The sequence below is a fragment of the Glycine soja genome, chromosome 11, assembly GCF_004193775.1.
Source record: "Glycine soja cultivar W05 chromosome 11, ASM419377v2, whole genome shotgun sequence".
NCBI classification, from domain to species: domain Eukaryota; kingdom Viridiplantae; phylum Streptophyta; class Magnoliopsida; order Fabales; family Fabaceae; genus Glycine; species Glycine soja.
This window is the reverse complement of record NC_041012.1, coordinates 45,280,296-45,301,236: the sequence shown is the minus strand read 5'-3', so window position 1 is coordinate 45,301,236 and position 20,941 is coordinate 45,280,296. Positions and strand designations below refer to the sequence as shown.

General features: G+C 30.4%; 2 protein-coding genes across 2 annotated transcripts; both read left to right on the top strand.

Annotated features, from left to right (window-relative positions):
* Nucleotides 1–9,808: 9,808 nt before the first annotated feature.
* Nucleotides 9,809–14,240, top strand: LOC114376205 (phytosulfokine receptor 2-like). Its single transcript, XM_028334198.1, has one exon. The coding sequence runs from the start codon at nt 10,847–10,849 to the stop codon at nt 14,021–14,023; it is 3,177 nt and encodes a 1,058-aa protein (XP_028189999.1). The 5' UTR covers nt 9,809–10,846; the 3' UTR covers nt 14,024–14,240.
* A 5,798-nt stretch (nt 14,241–20,038) lies between these two features.
* Nucleotides 20,039–20,703, top strand: LOC114373865. Its single transcript, XM_028331420.1, has 2 exons — nt 20,039–20,190; nt 20,331–20,703. The coding sequence occupies exons 1-2, from the start codon at nt 20,092–20,094 to the stop codon at nt 20,577–20,579; spliced, it is 348 nt and encodes a 115-aa protein (XP_028187221.1). The 5' UTR covers nt 20,039–20,091; the 3' UTR covers nt 20,580–20,703.
* Nucleotides 20,704–20,941: the final 238 nt, after the last annotated feature.

Here is a 20,941-nt window from a genome sequence, read left to right as displayed (position 1 = left end):
AAAATCAGAGCAGGGTTGAACTTGAAAGTTGACTATAGATATAATACAAAAGGCATATAACTACGATGCATAATTTCTTTAGTTTGAGGACAACCAAACAGTACTTTCATATTTCCTGCCACAGTATCTCATGCCCAGCAAGGCCATCACAAATTCAATGGGTTTTTGAATTTGCGTCAAAACCCCAAAAATGTGAATCCAGGATGTGAAAATATGAAACAATACAAAATAGTTTTGATCTTAACATAGGAATTGGATGTGATTTTCGATCACAAATGCGACGCTCAATCAAACACTCTTAGAATGGCAGATTTCAAGGGACGGATGCATATATAGATTCAATACTAATATAAAGTCATTGAAAATAAATTTATTTATTGCTTCCATGAAAAAGTGGGGTGAATTAATTACTTTAGAAATGTCAACGATATAAAAAGAGAAGAGCATGTGAAAAAGTGCTATGATGGATGTGTCTATTGTGGACGGTGCCATCATGCTCGAGTGTGAAATCCTCGTCTTTTATAAGCTTGCTTCTCAAGATTTATCATAACTATCCTTTGTCCCCCCCCAAAAAAAAGGTTGTAAAATAGAAAAAGAAGACTAGGTTCAAGCCAAAATAGCATAATGAGCATTAATCTTTATTAAGTTACCACTTACCGCATCTTGAATTAAAATTTGGCGTCACAATATTTGACTTGAATTCATCACCTAGGATAGTTAACTAGCTTTCACTTTACCACATTTAAGAAAAAAGGATAACTTTGCTTTCCTGGTTCTCATATATCATGAAGCTAACAAAAATTATATTGCATGTAAATAAATTGCATCCTAAGTAGGATTCTATGTAGGTCACAATTATGCGATGTCCTGAAATTTTGTTGCAATCAAATAGTTTTAGCGGAATCCTATTATATCCATAATGACTCTAAAATAACAGTCATACATCAACATTTCAAGATGAGAACACATTTATTGATGTTAAAACCCATTCATAAAATTCGAAAAGAAAAGAAAAGTCACACGTTTATCCATCCCAAAATTCATTTGAGGAATATTGATTGCTAGTAGTAAAATACGAAGCTTAATTTTGTGGACACATTTAGTAAAAGTAATTGTTAAATTAGTACTTAATAATAGAGTTGTTAATTACTTTGAAAGTTTAAAGTTGTTAAATTAGTTTATTGAATATTAAAGTATTATAATTTGATGAAGAATATGCATTTCCATGACTAACCACATTGGTAACTAATAATTACCATCATGATTAATAGATACCTAGCTGTATCCATATTAGATACACGAGTTATGCAAGTATCTCCTATTATGTAGCGAGGTATTTGTCTTATACTTGAATCATTAGTGAATGTGTTATACCTTTTTTATTCAATAATTCTTAATCCGGTTTAAAATAATTATTAAATATCCTTAATTTTTTAAGCAAAATATCCTTAATTTTAAAGAAATATAATTATGTTTTAGTTTTTTTTCTAAAACAGTAATTACATTTAACTTCTGTAAAAAAAATATTTTAAGTTATATTTTTTTACTTTAGTATTTTTATCTCTCATTTCACTTAATAAGAATACCAAAAGATAAGTATAATACAGGAAAAAAAAAATCAATGTTTCTTAAATTTTGGGAAATAAAAAATATTTAACTTAGAATAAAAATGTACATGAATGGGTTATTTTATTTTGGAAAAGAGTTATCAGAGTATACCTTGATGTAAATATTCATGATAAATTAACAACTATTTATTAAATAATATTCGATAATTAATATTTAAAATTTTATTAAATATAATCAACCATCACTATAAAGTAATTAACAAGTTATTTTTAAGTAGTCTTACCAAAAAATAATCATACTTAAATACCGTCTGTAATCAACAAAAATACATGAATAATTTTAGTCATCCGCCTCAGAAACATAGGAAATATCTTCTAAGAAACTTTATGCACAACTCTCATTGATGTCTCACTCTCAAGTATATGATGCTGCTTTTGAAAATATACCTTGTTTAGTTGTTTTTATTAAAAGTGGAAATGGGGATTGCTTAAATGGGGGCTTTAATTGATCAACTCCATATTAGAACTTTGTTTCTTTAATTTCCCCCTTAGTTATAATAACTCCATATTTAATCACGTCCCATGATGATGACAAGCCCAACATCGTATTAATTTTGAGTCTTCCTAACTTATTGTATCAATAATTCCCATTGTCTGCCTCCTTTGCTAGTTAGGTTGCTTGCTTTACACGGAAAAAATGTAAAAGCAAGGTGTTTTTTAATGTAAGACAGTCTCAATATCGTGTCATTAGTCAAAGATGATGCATGAGAGTTACGTTGCCCACTTAATATGTACAACCTGAATCTCTCCTCTTAAATTTCTTCCAAAACACACGTATGTTCGTTGAAATTCAAATCTAGATGAAAAAAATAAACTTAAAATGAACAAGTACAAAAAAGAAAAGAAAAGGAAGTAGATAAAGAAACATGAGGATATTGAGTTAAAGTTTATACATTAAAATTAATTAGAATGTATTTATAATGTAAAGATTTAACTTGAATGTAATTTAAGTTTTCTTTTTTTGAAAAAATTTGTAACTTTTGGTGTAAAATATTTATTAATGTTGTTAGTGATTATCTTGCCTATAAACTTGATTGAGAATTATAATGAAATTTTTATTTTCAATCACATTTTTACATTTCTAAGATTTTAATCAGAAAGTTTTTAGATTTTACTTAAAAAAAACTGAATTAAGTATCAGACCAATGATTTATTAACATCACTTTGTATGTTTGTTTGAGTTATATAGAAATCAATTTTAATTGTAAATAATTTAAATTACATATTTAAATAATAAATTTTATTTTTTTTATTGAAAAGTATAAGAATTAATTTTATAACTTTAAAATAAAATTATTTTAGAGTATAGTGATTTAATTATATTTTTAGACACTTTTAATTTTGTCACATCATTATGATTGATTTGCGGAGGAAATTATAAAGTAATTTATGTACAAATAGTTTTTAAACCTATGGTCCATTTGATGTTAGGAATTGTCTGTTTTTTAAACTTTTTAATTAAACAAATTATATCATTAACATAAATAAATTCACCATTTTAAATTAAAAATATTATTATCCATATTTTTTTCTCTATTTGATTTTTTTTTATCAAAAATTCGATTGATGTACAAATTATGCCTAACGAAAGTCAAACTATAACAAAATTTGGGACTGATGGTCTGACCTACTCTCGTTTGTATATCTCCGTATGCACCGATCATGATGAAAGTATTACTCAATATCACGTCGTTAATCACTATATGGAAGTTATAAATTTATTTATGAATTTTAATTTATATATATATATATATATTTAAAAAATTATAAATAATTTTTTAATTTAATTATTTAATAAATAAATGTTTTTTTAGCTTTTTTAATATTTTTTATATATTTTTATATGATTTTATTTAATATTTTATATATTTTTTGAATATTTCTTTATTTAATATATTTTCTAACACTGTTGAATTTAATATATTTTGTATATTTATTTAAATTTTTGTATGTTATTTTATTTAATATATTTTATGTTTTTAATTTTTTTCATATTATCTATATTTTTTGTATATTGTTTTATTCCATATATTTTCTATATTTTTTTCACTAATGTTAAGGAACTTTATCTATTTTGTAAATTTAAAAAAACTTAAATTTATACAATAAAATTAATAAATATTATTGTATGAATTTGTTAATTTACTTAATGATAATTGTAAAATAAATAATTATTTTTTTAAAAAAATTAATATTATTTGATAAATTATAAGTTAATATTTGTAACAAAACATTTTAATATTAAATTGTCCCCCATAAAGTAATTTTTTTTATTTAAATATATTGAATAAATATTTTTTGTCTCTATAAAAAAAAATCTTGTTCTTACAAGATAATTTTTTTATAAAATGAATGTAAATAGTTGTAAAAGATAAGAAAGAAAATAAACTTTTATTAATTTTATCCACTTTATCCTTTTAAATTTTATAGTTTTTAATTTTTTATTACCATTTTTAGAAAGACTTATATAATTTTTTATTTGAAAAAATATTAGACTATTTTTTGCTCCCACTGGAAAAACTTTCTGGATACGCCATTGATTATTAGGTTAATTTTCTCTTTGTATATAGTTTTTTTTTTACCAACGATAACCACACACACCGCATCAAAAGTAAGAAATACATGTGATTTCTGAGTGAGAAAAAAAAACTTACATAAATAATACTATTACTATTTGAAATTTTGAATGTAATTTGATGTTGATGCTACTACTTTTTAATAAGAGTCTTGTTAAACGGTGCAGATTCGTCCAAATTAAAATAATTAAAGTCTAAGCTTTAGGCGACCAACTTTGATATTAGTTTTGTAAAAAAGTCACATACGTTAACTAAAAGATCCCACAAATCACTATTTTCTTTAAAGTAGAAAATCCTTTCTCAATTTACGTTTTAAGCTTTCATTTTATGTTAGGCTGACATTGAATTGGTGCTCATAGAATATTAATTAAAAAATTTTAAAAAAATTATTATATAAATCACAAGAGATTATAAAAGAAATTATGAGTGACATAATTTTTCATCTTTTAATAAAAATATTTAGACTTTAATTTTTTAACCGATATTCTTAAAATAATAATTGTGATTTGTCTTTTAATAAAAAAGATAGGTGCAGTAGTTGTATTTTGTTTGAAAATATTATAGAGTATATGAAAGGGAGCTAAAAGGAAAGAGGTTAATTGAAATTGATTGAATGGAATGAGGTGAGTAGGAGGCACAGGCACTAGCCTCAGTAGTAGTTCACCCAATCCAACCAAATCAAATCACACACGCCATTTTTTCAACAATTAAATTAAAATATTATAAATTAATGATCAGGACTCACTCATTCCCCGTGACGTTTGCCCACCGTACCGTCCTTCAACTTAACCCACGCTCTCTCCGTTGCGTGCATTCCACCACCTCCAACATTTTTCGTATTTGTTTTATGAGATGCACTGTTGCCACTTTTTTTTACTCTTCACCATCTAGAATTTATTAAAAATCATTCATTTTAATATATTTTATTTTTTATTTAATATTTTTCTTTCTTGAATTTATTAAAGTTTAATAATTTTTAACATATCACGGAAAAATTATAAAAAAGAATATCGTTAACATTCATCTTGTTCTGTTGGGTTCAAAATTTGCATGAATATGTTGAAAATAAAAAGCATGAATAAATTCAACTTTCGGAATCTTCAAAATCACATTCCACTTGCCTTAATATAATGCAGCTGAGTGAATAAATTTCAACACAGCAATCCTACACTTTGTAGCTCGAATTGCAGTTCAAAATTTGAAACCTAGAAACACATGCAGTGTCAACTAAATGCCCCTATAAACTGTATACCCCACAGATGATAAAGTATTATACGCAAGAATAAGATCAATTGATATTTATTATTAAAATTTTACAAATATTTTTTAAATTATTTAATCATTAATTTTAAAATTCACATAAAGTTTACAAATAATACATTTGTATAATTTAAAAGTTAGTGAATATTTTTATTATTTTATTTTAAATACGTAGAAATAATGTGGAAGAAGCTAATGTGGGGAATGAAAGTTTGAATTTTTGGTAGGTTTAATTATAAATTTAATTTCTTTATTTATCTCAGCTCACGAATTTGATCTCTAAAGTGAATTTAGCAGTCAGTATTCCTGCCTTGGAATTAATAGGACTTTTGAGTTTGTGAAAGAATTTAAACAGTCTCATAGAAGGGATGATGATATTGCAATTGTAAATGCAGCTATTCCTGTTCATCTTCAGAAACATAGTGAAAACTCTGTGCTTGCTGATGCATCAATATTTTATGGTAGGGTGCCTCCATATTCACTTGCAGCAACAAAACTAAGGAATCTCTCATAGGAAGGAATTGGAACCAAGATCTATTGCAAAATGCCGAGTCTAATAAAAGTGTTACAATTAAACCTTTTTACTAAGAGACATACCCATTATTTTCTAACCTTGTTTTGAACAAGTTTATCTTCAAAAGAAGATAACGTAGAAAAAAAAATCAAGTTTTTCTCTAAGAAGCTTGTATAGTAGTTCTGTAGTTGTATCTCTGAAGTTATTCAAGAGTGTTGTTGTATTGTAAATGATAAAAACCGAGGTTGTTGCCACTCCAAATCACTTTCTTGGCTATTACTCACTTCATTATTTTTTTCATATACAGTTTAAATTAATTATTCTTAAAGAGAAATATTGATTAGTTATATCGTTATTTTTATATGAATAGTTTGAGAGACAGTGCTATTTTTTTTAATTTTCACCTTTATTAATTGCTTTTTCTTATAAAAGTAATTAAGTATGTTTAAAGATTTCAATCAAGTACTATTATCTTCGAATTATTTTGTTATAATAATTTATTGATGTAAAATAATCGTTAAAACATGCTATAAATATTTATTTATCAATAAAAATTACCAAAAGAAAAGTGATAGCAACAGGCAATCTTAATATCTTCTTTTTATCAAGGTTTTTGTGTTCAAATCTTATAAATAAAAAGGCATTAAATAGACCTTTAAATGACAATATATCAAAAAATAAAATATACTACTATTAGATTATTGAACATCCCCAAATTGACGCAAATTATATGCCTCGGATTTTCGTTCCACCGGAAACAAAGAAAATTTGGTATTGACTACGAGGAGAGGTCAAGCACGTACAGTTGGCGGGTTAACATTGTCAACGGTTGTGAACTAACCATCACAACATCTCCAAGGAAATTTTTTTCATAGCCTTTCACTGTTTAACACTCTTTGTTATTTATCTCAATCCACGAAAAAAGTCTCTCGGCTTATTTATACCGTAGTTTCATTGTCTATCTGGATTTGGATGTGAGGAAAAAATGAAGAAAAAAAATACAGATACTAATTTTTTTTATTTGATCAGAGAAAAAAAATAAAATTTTAAAATAAAATAAGAAAATTTATTTTCATCTCTATTTAAATTTCAAAATTATTTTTTACCCTCAATTCTCTTCTCCTAAATAAATAGAGGATAAAACTAAAAAAATATTGAAAAATTAAAAACCTACTACTCTGTTGTATGCTTGGATCGATGAGAAGTGAAATAGAGACGACGAAATAAAATAAAAAAAAATAATAGAAATAGAGGGGAAATAGAATAGAAAAAATATGTTGTTTAGATGGATAGAAATTGAAAGAGAGGAAGAAGAGAATTTATCTGTATTTGTTTGGATGTATAGAAAAGACAGTGAAAACAAACAAATGAATTATACAAACAAAATATTTTTATACTAATTAAAATATAAGAACATCATTAATTTATTACCAACATAAAAGCTAGCTAAGCTTCTCATAGATTAATTAATAACCAGAACACATCTTTAATCCTATGAAATTAACACAAAATAAAGTTCTAATACTACTTCAAATATATGTGAATTGAAGAACCTTTTTCCATAGATAGTTTGTACAACATAAACATAAAGAGTTGCACTAATTCCTAACATCAAAATGCAAAAAATGTTGAACACGACTATGAGTTATACAAGTTCATAATCCTTCTCCTTTGTTTCATAATGACCATGTGCCTTTCCGTCCACAATTTCTTTAGAATATTGATGGAAAATTTGACATTCGATTTCTTTCTTTTCTACATTAATTAAAAAAGTTTCAGTAATTAATTGAGAAACCATAACTTTTAAGGAAATAAATTTTAAGAATCATCAGCTTATCATGGAGTGTCTGCAAACCTAGAAACTCCATCTTAGAGGTTGTTCAGTAGTTGTTTTTTAGCGGTGCACAAAATCGCATTCTCTCCATAGTGGCTTAGAGTCTTAGACAAATTCGGCCTACGTACACTTGCAATTAGATGAATGAGAATCCATAGTTGTTAGAAAACTCTCGATCTTTTATTTTGGGAGGAAAATATTTCCAACAATAACAATGTGAACTACTTTACATTGTTAGAGGCCAAGAGGAAAAAGTTAACAACCAAGTCATATAAATCTTAATATATATATATATATATATATATATATATATATATATATATATATATATATATAATATTATTTGTAATTGGGATGATGGAAAAGATTATTTTTTGTAACATTCTACACATAAAATTAAAAATAAAATGACTTTTTAAAAGATAATATTAAAAAATAAAATGCAAAATACGGACCAAAAAATATATAATTTTTATCTATTACTATTTTTTAAAATATATTTTGAAAAATTTATATAAACTATTTATACATATTTTTAACTTTCAAATATCATTTTAAGTTTTAGTTTAATGACCATGTAGTGATAACATAAATAATTTTACATTATTATTTAATTACAGGTTATTATATATGATAAAATTATTATTTTTTACAATAAATATCTTAAAAAATATTTTTTAATTAAACAATAATAATAAATAATTATCAAACTCTTTAAATTTACCTTTATATATATATATATGTGTGTGTTGTACAATGAATGATATTTTAACATCCCATAACACCAACACCTCACATTAGAATCCTCTATTTCTCTTTTCTGGTTGTATTATGTTATTAATCATATAATCACTCATATTTTTTCAAGGAGTCTACATCTAAAGAATGTTCAAATATATTTTTCGATATATATGTTTACGTATTAGAAATTATAAATTCTTAGGACATGCATGCAAACCAAGCGTGATAATGGAAATAGGTTCAAGAATGTGTAAGTCCACGCGCATAAAGGAAACATGGGGTTTGAACTTTGAACGTTGAACAACGAAAGAAAAAACCTATTTTCCCTTGTTTCTCGTTTAGTCGTTTTACCTCAGCCCAAGTTGTCCAATCCATTGACACACTCCATTCCAAAGAGAGAGAAATGAACAGACAAAATTAGGTGCCCCGCATTGACAATCAGAGAGAGAGAGAGAGAAAAAAGGGCCATGTGTTCCTAAGTCAGCAACTCAGACTTTTGCTGTTTCTGCCTTTGCAATTTGCTCCTAACACATTCTCATCAAATCCATACACAAGTCAGCCCCTGTGTCCCTTTTCAAATCAAAGAATTAATGAGTTTTTAATAATAAATTATACTGGCGTTACATCAATAGTAATGCTAGTAATATTAATATACAAGTCTTTCATATTATTAGAATTATGTTAATATAGGTAAAATTGAGTTTAGATTCTTTAAATAAATGAAGTTTTGAATTCAACTTTTTATTTATAAAATAAGCATAATTGAAATTAGAAATATCCCAAAGTATAATAGTAGTCAGTAAAATTAATAGATGATTTATATTTATAACACCATAAAAAATCTTTCATATCATTTAATTAAAAATTATCATATAAAATAAATTTTTTATTTTTTTATAATTATTTTTAAAGTATATTTTATCAATTGATTATATAATTTTTCTACATTATTAATACATATCTATCAAATTCTTACCAGAGATAATTTTAATATACTTTATTATAGAATGCATATCATTAAATACACATGGACTTAAATTGTTTAATAAATTGATATATATATTAAGTGCTATTAATTAATATTATTAATAATAAATGCGCATGGACTTGATTGTTTAATAAATTGATATGTATTAAATGCTATTAATTAGCATTAATAATAAAAATAAGTCAAAGGAGGTTGTTTATTTCTTGTAATAAATATTTAGATTCTGAGTAACGAGAGAGAGAACTTTCCTTTTCTGTCTTTTACCATTACTACATCTCTCCTACATCACGCTTCTTTGATTTGAGATTTCTGCTATCTTTGTCTTCCTCTAGATTCTATCTATCACTGTTTAGGTTTGAAAATCAGAGAGAGCTGACAGCTATTACCCTTTGACAGAAAAAAAAAAAGAAAAAGAAAATCAAAATCTTTGGAAGAGGAATTATTAAAAAAAAGGGTTTGGTTTGGAAGTTGAAGGGGACCCGTTTGATGAAAGTTTGTTGAGATTAGGTTCTCAGGGCACTGTTGCTGGCTACCCTTTTCTTTGTTCTGCTTCTTCAGCTCACCTTTGAGCTTAAATTTCAAACCTTTCTTGTTTCTGCTGCACCAAGTAAACAAAGATTTCGTTTTTGTGCAAAAGGGTTTGCCTTTGGGGGTGTGTTGTTGTGAGTCCTGAGAGTTCCCGTCGGAATTTTTTTTTTTTTTTTTTCATGTTAAATGGTGTGTGTTGAGTTGAGTTTTGAGGTGAAGGGTTTTGTTTTGTTTTTTTTTGGGGGGGTGGGGGGGGTCAAAGATCTTACATTTCAGGTGGGGACTGAGGGATCTCACACACCCCTCTACTTGTGTTGTTGATTGTTTTTCTCTTTCATTTTTTTAATGGCCACTGTTGATTGCTTCGTCCGCAAGCTGTTGCCATATGGTCCCTGTTCTACTTTCTTTGGTGTTTGGGGATATGGGATATAAGTATCTTCAATTTGGGCATCTTATCTCTTTCTTCAAGGGTGGTGTTTCTGAATCTGCTTTCAGATTGAGTAGGGGTTCTCCCACTATCTAGATCTCTCTCTTGTTCTTGGGATTTGGTTCTGGTGGGGATTGGTGATCCAAATCTTTTCCTTGAAATTGGGGCTTTTCATTTGCAAGGTGCGAGTTGTTGTTTGGTGCAGTTTGAGGGCTGAAACTTGAAAGTCTTGTAGCTGTGACAAAAAAGTGACTTCTTCTCAAGCACAGCAAATCACTTTTCAGTGATACTACTACTAGCTTCTGCTGTGTTCATGATTCTGAGCTGAGTATATCAGCTTGGTTTCAGCAATGGTGCTGTTCAGATGTTTCTCAGTGACACTTTTGCAGTCGTGTTTCTTGGCTTGCTTGCTTTGCTTGTCACTAGGGCTTAATAATAATAATAATAATCAAGCCCTATCCTGTGACCCTCATGATTTATCAGCTCTTAAGGAGTTTGCAGGCAACCTTACAAGTGGCTCTATCATCACAGCATGGCCCAATGACACTTTCTGCTGCAACTGGCTTGGAGTTGTTTGTGCTAATGTGACTGGTGATGCTGGTGGAACAGTTGCTAGTAGAGTGACCAAGTTGATCCTACCAAAAATGAGTCTCAATGGTACAATTTCACCCTCTTTGGCACAGCTAGATCAACTCAATGTGCTGAATCTTTCATTCAATCACCTTAAGGGTGCTTTGCCTGTGGAGTTCTCCAAGTTGAAGCAGTTGAAGTTCCTTGATGTGAGCCATAACATGCTGTCTGGACCTGTTGCTGGAGCTCTTTCTGGTTTGCAATCCATTGAAGTGTTGAATATTTCTAGCAATTTACTTACTGGAGCTCTCTTCCCTTTTGGGGAATTCCCTCATCTCCTTGCTCTCAATGTGAGTAACAATTCATTCACTGGCGGATTCAGTTCACAAATTTGCAGTGCCTCCAAGGATCTTCACACCCTTGATTTGTCTGTAAATCATTTTGATGGCGGTCTTGAAGGCTTGGACAACTGCACCTCTCTCCAACGGTTGCATTTGGATTCCAATGCATTCACTGGTCATCTTCCAGATTCCTTGTATTCAATGTCAGCCTTGGAGGAACTCACAGTTTGTGCCAACAATTTATCTGGCCAGTTAAGCGAGCAACTAAGTAAGCTCTCTAACCTAAAAACTTTGGTGGTTTCTGGGAACAGGTTTTCTGGGGAATTCCCAAATGTGTTTGGGAACCTTTTGCAGCTAGAAGAATTAGAAGCACATGCCAATTCATTTTTTGGACCCTTGCCTTCCACCTTGGCTTTATGCTCTAAGCTTAGGGTGCTTAATCTTAGAAATAATTCCCTGTCAGGGCAAATTGGTCTTAATTTCACTGGCTTGTCTAATCTTCAAACACTTGACCTTGCTACTAATCATTTCTTTGGACCCCTTCCAACTTCCCTGTCCAATTGCCGCAAATTGAAAGTTTTAAGCCTTGCTAGGAATGGTTTAAATGGTTCTGTCCCTGAAAGCTATGCCAACCTCACTTCACTTTTGTTTGTATCTTTCTCAAACAACAGCATTCAGAACTTATCTGTGGCAGTGTCTGTTCTGCAGCAGTGCAAAAATCTCACCACCCTTGTACTTACTAAGAATTTCCGTGGTGAGGTAATTTCAGAAAGTGTGACAGTAGAATTTGAGAGCCTTATGATTTTAGCACTTGGGAATTGTGGTCTTAAAGGCCATATTCCTTCTTGGTTATCCAATTGCAGGAAGTTGGCAGTTCTTGACTTGTCTTGGAACCATTTGAATGGTAGTGTTCCTTCTTGGATTGGTCAGATGGACAGCTTGTTCTATTTGGATTTCTCAAATAATTCTCTCACAGGAGAAATACCAAAAGGTCTGGCAGAGTTGAAGGGCCTCATGTGCGCTAACTGTAATAGAGAAAACCTTGCTGCTTTTGCATTCATTCCTCTCTTTGTTAAGAGAAACACAAGTGTAAGTGGACTGCAATATAACCAGGCATCAAGTTTCCCTCCTTCAATTCTCTTGAGCAATAACATATTGAGTGGGAATATATGGCCTGAAATTGGTCAATTGAAAGCACTGCATGTCTTGGATTTAAGCAGAAACAACATCGCTGGTACCATTCCTAGCACAATTTCAGAGATGGAGAACTTGGAATCATTAGATTTGTCTTATAATGATCTTTCAGGAGAAATTCCTCCATCATTTAACAACCTCACATTCTTGTCAAAGTTCAGTGTGGCACATAATCGCTTAGAGGGACCAATTCCAACTGGAGGGCAGTTTTTAAGCTTCCCTAGTTCAAGTTTTGAGGGCAACCTGGGGCTTTGTAGGGAAATTGATTCTCCTTGCAAAATAGTCAACAATACAAGTCCCAACAATTCTTCTGGTTCTTCCAAAAAACGTGGTAGAAGCAATGTCCTTGGCATAACAATCAGTATAGGGATAGGGCTTGCACTGCTTCTTGCAATTATTCTGCTAAAAATGTCAAAGAGGGATGATGATAAGCCTATGGATAACTTTGATGAGGAACTCAATGGTAGGCCACGCAGGTTATCCGAAGCACTTGCTTCCTCAAAGTTGGTGCTTTTTCAGAATTCAGATTGCAAGGATCTTACAGTTGCAGATTTGTTAAAATCCACAAACAATTTCAACCAGGCAAATATTATTGGTTGTGGTGGGTTTGGTCTTGTCTACAAGGCATATCTTCCAAATGGTGCAAAAGCAGCTGTCAAGAGACTTTCTGGGGACTGTGGTCAGATGGAACGTGAATTCCAAGCTGAAGTAGAGGCCCTCTCAAGAGCTCAACACAAGAACCTTGTTTCTCTGAAAGGTTATTGTCGGCACGGCAATGACAGATTGCTAATATACTCATACTTGGAGAATGGAAGCTTGGATTATTGGCTGCATGAGTGTGTGGATGAAAATTCAGCTCTCAAATGGGATTCAAGACTCAAGGTTGCACAAGGCGCTGCTCGCGGATTAGCTTACTTGCATAAGGGGTGTGAACCATTCATAGTGCATCGAGATGTTAAATCTAGCAACATACTTTTGGATGACAACTTTGAAGCTCATTTGGCTGATTTTGGTCTCTCAAGGCTACTTCAACCGTATGACACTCATGTCACAACTGATTTGGTAGGAACTTTAGGATACATTCCTCCTGAATATAGTCAGACACTGACGGCAACCTTCAGGGGTGATGTCTATAGTTTCGGTGTTGTTCTTCTCGAGCTTCTTACTGGTAGAAGGCCTGTGGAAGTCATCAAGGGGAAAAACTGCAGAAATCTGGTGTCTTGGGTGTATCAGATGAAATCTGAGAATAAGGAGCAGGAAATTTTTGATCCAGTAATTTGGCACAAGGATCATGAGAAACAGCTATTGGAGGTGCTTGCCATTGCGTGTAAATGCCTAAACCAAGATCCTAGGCAGAGACCCTCTATTGAAATAGTTGTTTCATGGCTTGATAGTGTAAGATTTGATGGTTCTCAACAGTGATCTTAGTTGCATTCGTGCCCTGATGTTTGGGTTTTGGTTGGTGTATCATTGACTACACAGTTGTAAAGCAAGTTTGTTGTATGAAGGTGGAATGTTATTGATACAGTTACTGCCTTATTTCGTTTTTTAGTCCCTTAGTTCATTAATACTGATAGGTATAATATGTATAAATGATAATTTTGGCAATGATACAGTTACTGCAATATTTTTTTTTTCATGTTGATAATTTGTGGCCAATTGTTAGTGATTTTAATTTTAATGTCATGTCTTAGTCGGACTCGTTCACTGTGCCCTGCATGTGCATGTGATGCATGGCGAGTTATGACAAAAAGATTTCTAATACTTCCAAATTAGGTGTCTTTTCTTCTCAGGCCGACTTCTCTACCTGGTCTAAATCACTCAGTTTTGGATTTTTTTTTTCTATTCCTGATTGTTGGTAAGATTCACTTTGTGTGGCTAATATTTGTGGTTTATGATTGTACCTAAAAGGCATGCATGCACTATTTCTTTTTCTTAACGAGTTTATTCCAAGTAGTATAACTTGTATAGTTTCTACATTTACAAGTCGTATTGCAAACTTAATTGGCTCACTAAATTCAGGTGTTTCCTTAACCCTTACTTCAACAAGGAAAAATAACTCAATAAAAGCCTAGCATATTGTCTCAGATAGCCACTCTTGCAGAGGCAGATTTGTGGCATTATTAGTTAGTAAGATAAAAAGTCTTGCCTAAATTACTATATTGTTTTAGTACCCTAGTTTTCTTGAACTATCTATCCCATTTTGTAACCAGCCATGAATATATAGCAAATTTTGTGGTTCTTGTTGAGACTCTTATATTCTAATGCCAATTAGTAAACTTTGCAGTAGAAGCTATTTTCATTAACTCACTTTTGGTGTTTATGCCTCTTGAACTTAGTTTTCTGTAGTATTCATCTCATACTTGTTCCTGCTATGTGACTGTCTTGTATATGTTTTCCCAAAATACGCTGCAGGATAATGTAGATATAAGAATCTTTTCTACCTATAGCAAGTGAATTCCTTGTTCTTTTTCATTGCAAAATCAAAGACTATCCAATAGCAAAAACTATTCAGTGACTATATCAGGAAATAATATTTGCATGATACCTTGTTTTCCAAACTGTTATTTTTCTTATGGAAAATAAGGATTGAAAACGATTTGCTAGACTTGAATTTTCAAGTCAGAGAGTGTTTTGATGGTAAAAAACATTTACTACTTTCTTCTAACAAAATTGGCGATGTAATTATCCCTTCACTCAAAAAGAGAAGAACATCTCTTAGTGGTTTAATGGAAAATGGACAAAACACGTGAAAACGCGGGGCATCATCATGGCCATAACAAGAAGAGTGGAATATGCACTAAGGAATTCATCAATTGGTTGAAGAATAAATCCCATCATAGCATTGATGTGAAATTCCACTGCCATCTAACATTTATAATACATGGGACTGTCTTTTCCATATTGAAACCCCTCTCATATGATGCCATTACTTTAATTGGCAGGAGCTGGCTGCGGAACACCAACACTCAAAACTCAAAAGTGGCTTTTCTATAGGAAATGGAAGAAATTTTTCTATGGTTGCTTGAAATTCTATATTGGCAAAAAAAGTTTTGATTAATCTAAAATCCCATGAAACCAACCACAGAGTTGCAATAACAAAATTAAATATATGCTTAAGCTTTTTGGGCAGCCGAGACCTCTCTCCATTGGGAACTCACCTAATGCAAATTGGGTGGTCATAAACATATCCAAGCAATGTCTCTTCCGCGTATGGTGACCAATAATGCCTTATATTTTAAGATGGTACTTTAGACATCAAAAAGTAGAAATGATGTTGGTCAAGTCATCATCTTCATCTATGAAAGTAGAAGCAATACGTTCCCATTTTAAATTGAAATTCAACTACAAAATGAGGCTAAGTAATAAGGAAATGTTCTCCTCTGATTTGATGTGTAGTTGAAAATAGTGGATAAAAAAGTAAGAACACAAGGGTACAAGTTAGACAATTTCCTGGGACCCGACAACAATTAGCACGGGTATAGACAACTGGGTCTCTCCTTCCCTTTTTAACGTTTAAAACTTATATCACATAGGAGGTTTGGGTAGAATTTGCATGGAGTTTTAGGTTTATAAAAATTGAGAGTAAATTATTCATACTTGTGTAGAACTAACTCTTTTTAGTTAATTTCTTAATTTAATACTTTTTTTAGTTTCACCTAAAAAAAATTATAATAAGAATAAATAATGATATACGTTAAATGTTACATTTTCGGACGACTAAGAATATCTTTTCATCAGAAATTGAGGATTAATTCCTTAAAATACTCACATTAATATTTAAGAGATTAATTTTTACAAAAGGAATGTCCAATCCTAAAACTATGGAAATTTTTTCCACAACTATAGAAACGATTCTAGTATCCAACAAATGACACATATGGACAAGGCTGCTTTGGTGTTTGGACTTTTGTACTTGTGTTTTTTGCTTTTGACCAGCCGAAATGAGCACATAGTCAAACATTAGGGTAATTCTATTGCCATTGTTTTCCTCTTCACATCTTCTCTTATTTCCAAAATTAGTTTTTAGAATTATTTTTTGCATTTCGAAAACTAAATTTCAAAATATAAAAAAATAGGAATACAAAGAGAAAAAAAAAAGAATGCGATTCTCCCAAACATTAATTAAAGCTGAGAGAGCAAAGATAGAACTCCACGTAGTCCAAACATTAACTTAGTGGACTAAATTGAGGACCTCCCATTTTCTGGGCCTCCTCAAATCACGTGGAACCAACAACTGCCAAAACTTACCCATTTATTGTTTATATATTTGGTCCCAACAAAAACCAATACTTAAAATGTCTACACAGATTCATTCTTGTCTAAATTCTATTTGTATTTATGGTTTTAGACTACAATAGTTTTGCGATTATGAAAACCGCGTAAAATTACAAATAATTGCAATTGATCGATGTGATCACAACATTGTGACGACTTCAAGATAAAAACAAAAAACTCTCAAAGATGGAATAAAAAAAAATGAAAGATGTTACAGAATAACATATCATCAATCAAATACTATTACAGAATAAACATGTATTCTTTGAGTTCTTACTCAGCAAATGCTGAATGACACATGTCACAAACGTGTTCATCCAAACCTCTTTCAACGTGTTGCTCAAAAACTCTCAAATGCTGCCTTCACCGCTTAGTCCTAATATACTTAACAATAACAGTGAGGTAGCTATTAAGTATTTACTAGAAGAGATATATCATAGCAAATGAGCAGCACCAAGGTTACAATCCAAATCAATTCCCTTTTACGTTTCTCCTCACCTTTCCACAGCTTCTTTATCCACTGCTTATAAACGTGCCGAAGTATATATTCCTCTCCTCTTGATACACATTTTGACTATATATTAATTCAAGAGACGTGTTTATAGATATACTCTTTTGAACATATTATTATAAGTTTGTGTAGATTTTATTTCTTATTTATTTAGTATTTTTTTTCTCATTTTATAATTTCTTAACAAATCTTAAACAATCAATAAAAAGTATCTTGAAATGAATGTGTTAAAAAGTACGTTGTTAGCACTTATCATTAAGTCAATATACATAATAACATATATATGTTAAGAATTACTTTTGTTTTAATGTGTGTAAATATCATATAATTAATATTATATGATGAATAATATGATATAAATTAAAATGGGGAGATGAAAATATTAATGTTGCATGAGGTGGCAGAAGGAAGTAGTGAAGATGGGGGCGATGAAGTGAAACAAGAAGACTTGGCTATGAGTAATGATGCAGCTAGAGATGGTCCAATAAAAGCTGTAGAAGAGGCAGACATGGTGAGAGATACTGCCAAGGAGTCCATGGATGGAGCTTGGATTGCAGCTCAAGAAGCTTCACACAAGGTTAGAGACAATGACAACAAGGGTTGAACAGAACAATTGAAGATCATAATATTATATCCAGGGCCCAGTTATATAACACCACCACTGATTTTCCAAAATGAAAATCAGTCCTAATAAGGAATTCTGGATAGGATAGGATGAATCAGTATGTATTGTTAATCCGAGTGTTTTTTGTTCCAGCCAGATAGGATCTCTCTCAATGATATTTTAAATGTTTTTGTCTTATAGTTTCATTCTGATCAACTTTTAATATTGATTCTTTTTTTTTTTTTGAATGTTAATATTGATTCTTATAAACTGCTAACAAGTGATAAACCTCAATTTTTCTTTTGTTGTTATACCGTACCCGTACTTTTATCTGTCACCATTATATATATTTTTTGAAGATAGAATGAGTAAATTATACTGGTACTTATCCTCGCGCATCATTATATTTTTTTGTCAATATATATATAAGATTTTATGTTTATAATTTTTAAAACTATAAATCAATTAGTTTAATAGTTAAATAACAAACTTTAAAATATACATTTAATTAAAAAAATAATTGAATTTTTTATTTTTAATTTCTTTATTATTTACTATATCTATATATTATTTTAATTAAAATATAAGTAAAAACTTTATATATAATCTCTTTACAAATATACAAGTATATTAAAATTATAAAAAAGAGTATAGTAATTTATTGTCGAATACCATAAAAGCAAACATAGATGAGAATAAGTATTTAAATTGTAAACCTATATTTCTTATACTTAAATTGATATCCATCTGGCAAAAAAGGGAACTGAGATTAGTGGTAATAGGGGACGCCAGGGAGATTTCTATATCATTGCAATCAACTTCAGCGTCCATTCATTCCTTAATGCTTCCTAGGCCGATTTCGCTCATTGGGTCCAAGTAGCCCATCATCTCTGCATAACAAGAAAGTTCAAGTTAAACAACAAATTTATAAACCACTCAATAATAGCAGTTTATACAACATAAGCTTATTTCTATTTCTGTTTTATATTTTTTCACCACTCTTACAAAACGGAAATAAGTTTCCGTTGTCTATTTCAAAGAAAATTTATTTTCATTTAAAGAGTATTTTGGAAATAATTTTTTTTAAAACACATTGAGGTGTAAATAGCAAAACTAATGGTGAAAATATCAATTCACAAAAAGATACGAGATCGACTCGACACGGCTTAATTTTGTTGGCTTAATTCTTTTTTTTATTACTATGTAACTTTTTTATCAGTAAATACTAATTATTTATATATTAATTTTTTTGTTAGTAGGAATGATCAAATTACTTTCATTCCCTTTTTTTATTAATCATTAAATCAATCTTATATCTATTATTTCAAGTAATTAATTTTGCACTAGTTATTTCCAATGCCCAGGGCCACACACTCAAATCATTAGAAAAAAACATTTTTAAATGTATCAATACAAAAGAGAAAGAAAGTATTTTAAAATGAAATTATTTTCTAAAATAAGAGTAAATAAAGATTCCTAATCTAATTTAAAATACATATCGATCTTAAGTCTTTAAACCTATTAAATAATTTGTGTAAATATGATTTTATTTTCTCAAAAAGATGGAAAAGTTAAAAAGTTCTAAAGAAAATCTAGGTACAATTCAACGTGAGGAGGAAAATTTCCTTGTACATACGACCATAATGTGTAACTCACAAGTCAATAGCATGTGCATGTCACATACAATCATTGCACAAAAATTCCAATGTTGTCATGCAAAGAAAAGGAGAAAAACCTCTTGTAGTTCTAATCATAAGATTCAGCGTATAAATCCCTTTATTTTGGGAAGATGTGTCGGCCAAAAGAAAGTGTTATCCCATTGTTTTTGTCTCCTCCTTTCAATTCATTTCCACCGATGAAGGTCTTGACATGTGTCATGCAAACGGCACACCAAACGTGTTGAGTTGCTAAATCTCCAATTTTCATGAGTCATGCTCAGCACAGAGCGTTAGTTCCACCGCGTGTCACACACCCTCACTTTTTTTTGTTCCTTCCCTTCCCTTGTCTCTACTCTTTCTTATATAACCTTCCTTAAATCCTAATGAATCCTTTCAAAATAAGAGTGTTATTGTCTTATTGTTACATAGTCACAGAAAAATGGCAAATAGAATTCCCCTAGTTGTGTCATACAAAAATTTGGTCAAACACCTCCACTCAACTAGTGCGAAAAATGCAAATGCTCGTGTGCATACTCAAGTATATATATATATATATATATATATATATATATATATATATATATAACCCTTTGTATTAACTTATTGTGTTGTTTTTCTTTTTGGTTAATTGAATTTACTAATTGATATTATGTAACTTTTTTATTTTATATTTTTCAGGGTGGTGATTCAATTGTAGGAGCATCAGCACAAGGGGCAGTGAAGGCAACAGAGGTGTTGGAGAATGTGGGAGAAAGGGCTAAGGAGACAGTGGACACAGCTTTGGATGCAGCAAAGAAGACTACAGAGGGTGTGACAGAGACAACAACCATGGTTGAGGCAGATAACAATGTTGTGGACACAGTTGAGTACAGATGTACTGAAGATTTGCGGGGCCAGCTTGGAGATGGCCATGATAGTTATAATTGAATGAGAGAGTTTATTATGGGAATTGATTAGGGTTGATCCTATGGTTTTTCCTGTTGTGACTTCAATAATATTATGACTAATAAAATATTGAAGAAAAGGAATACTGAAGTTAATGTTCTGCTCATTTTGTTGTGTATAATCTATGAACATAGGAATCCCTATATTGTATAATGACATCTAAATCATGTTGCGATATTTAAAGCAAACTCGCCACTAAAAACACAGCTTCAGTGTCAATTTTTGTTCTGATGCTACTATATAGACACCTCGGACAACAAATTATAGTTAAGATAAGTCACGGGGAAATAAAGTTGGGGGTGTTTAGTTTGAAAAATTATTTGTTATTTTAAATGACAATAAAA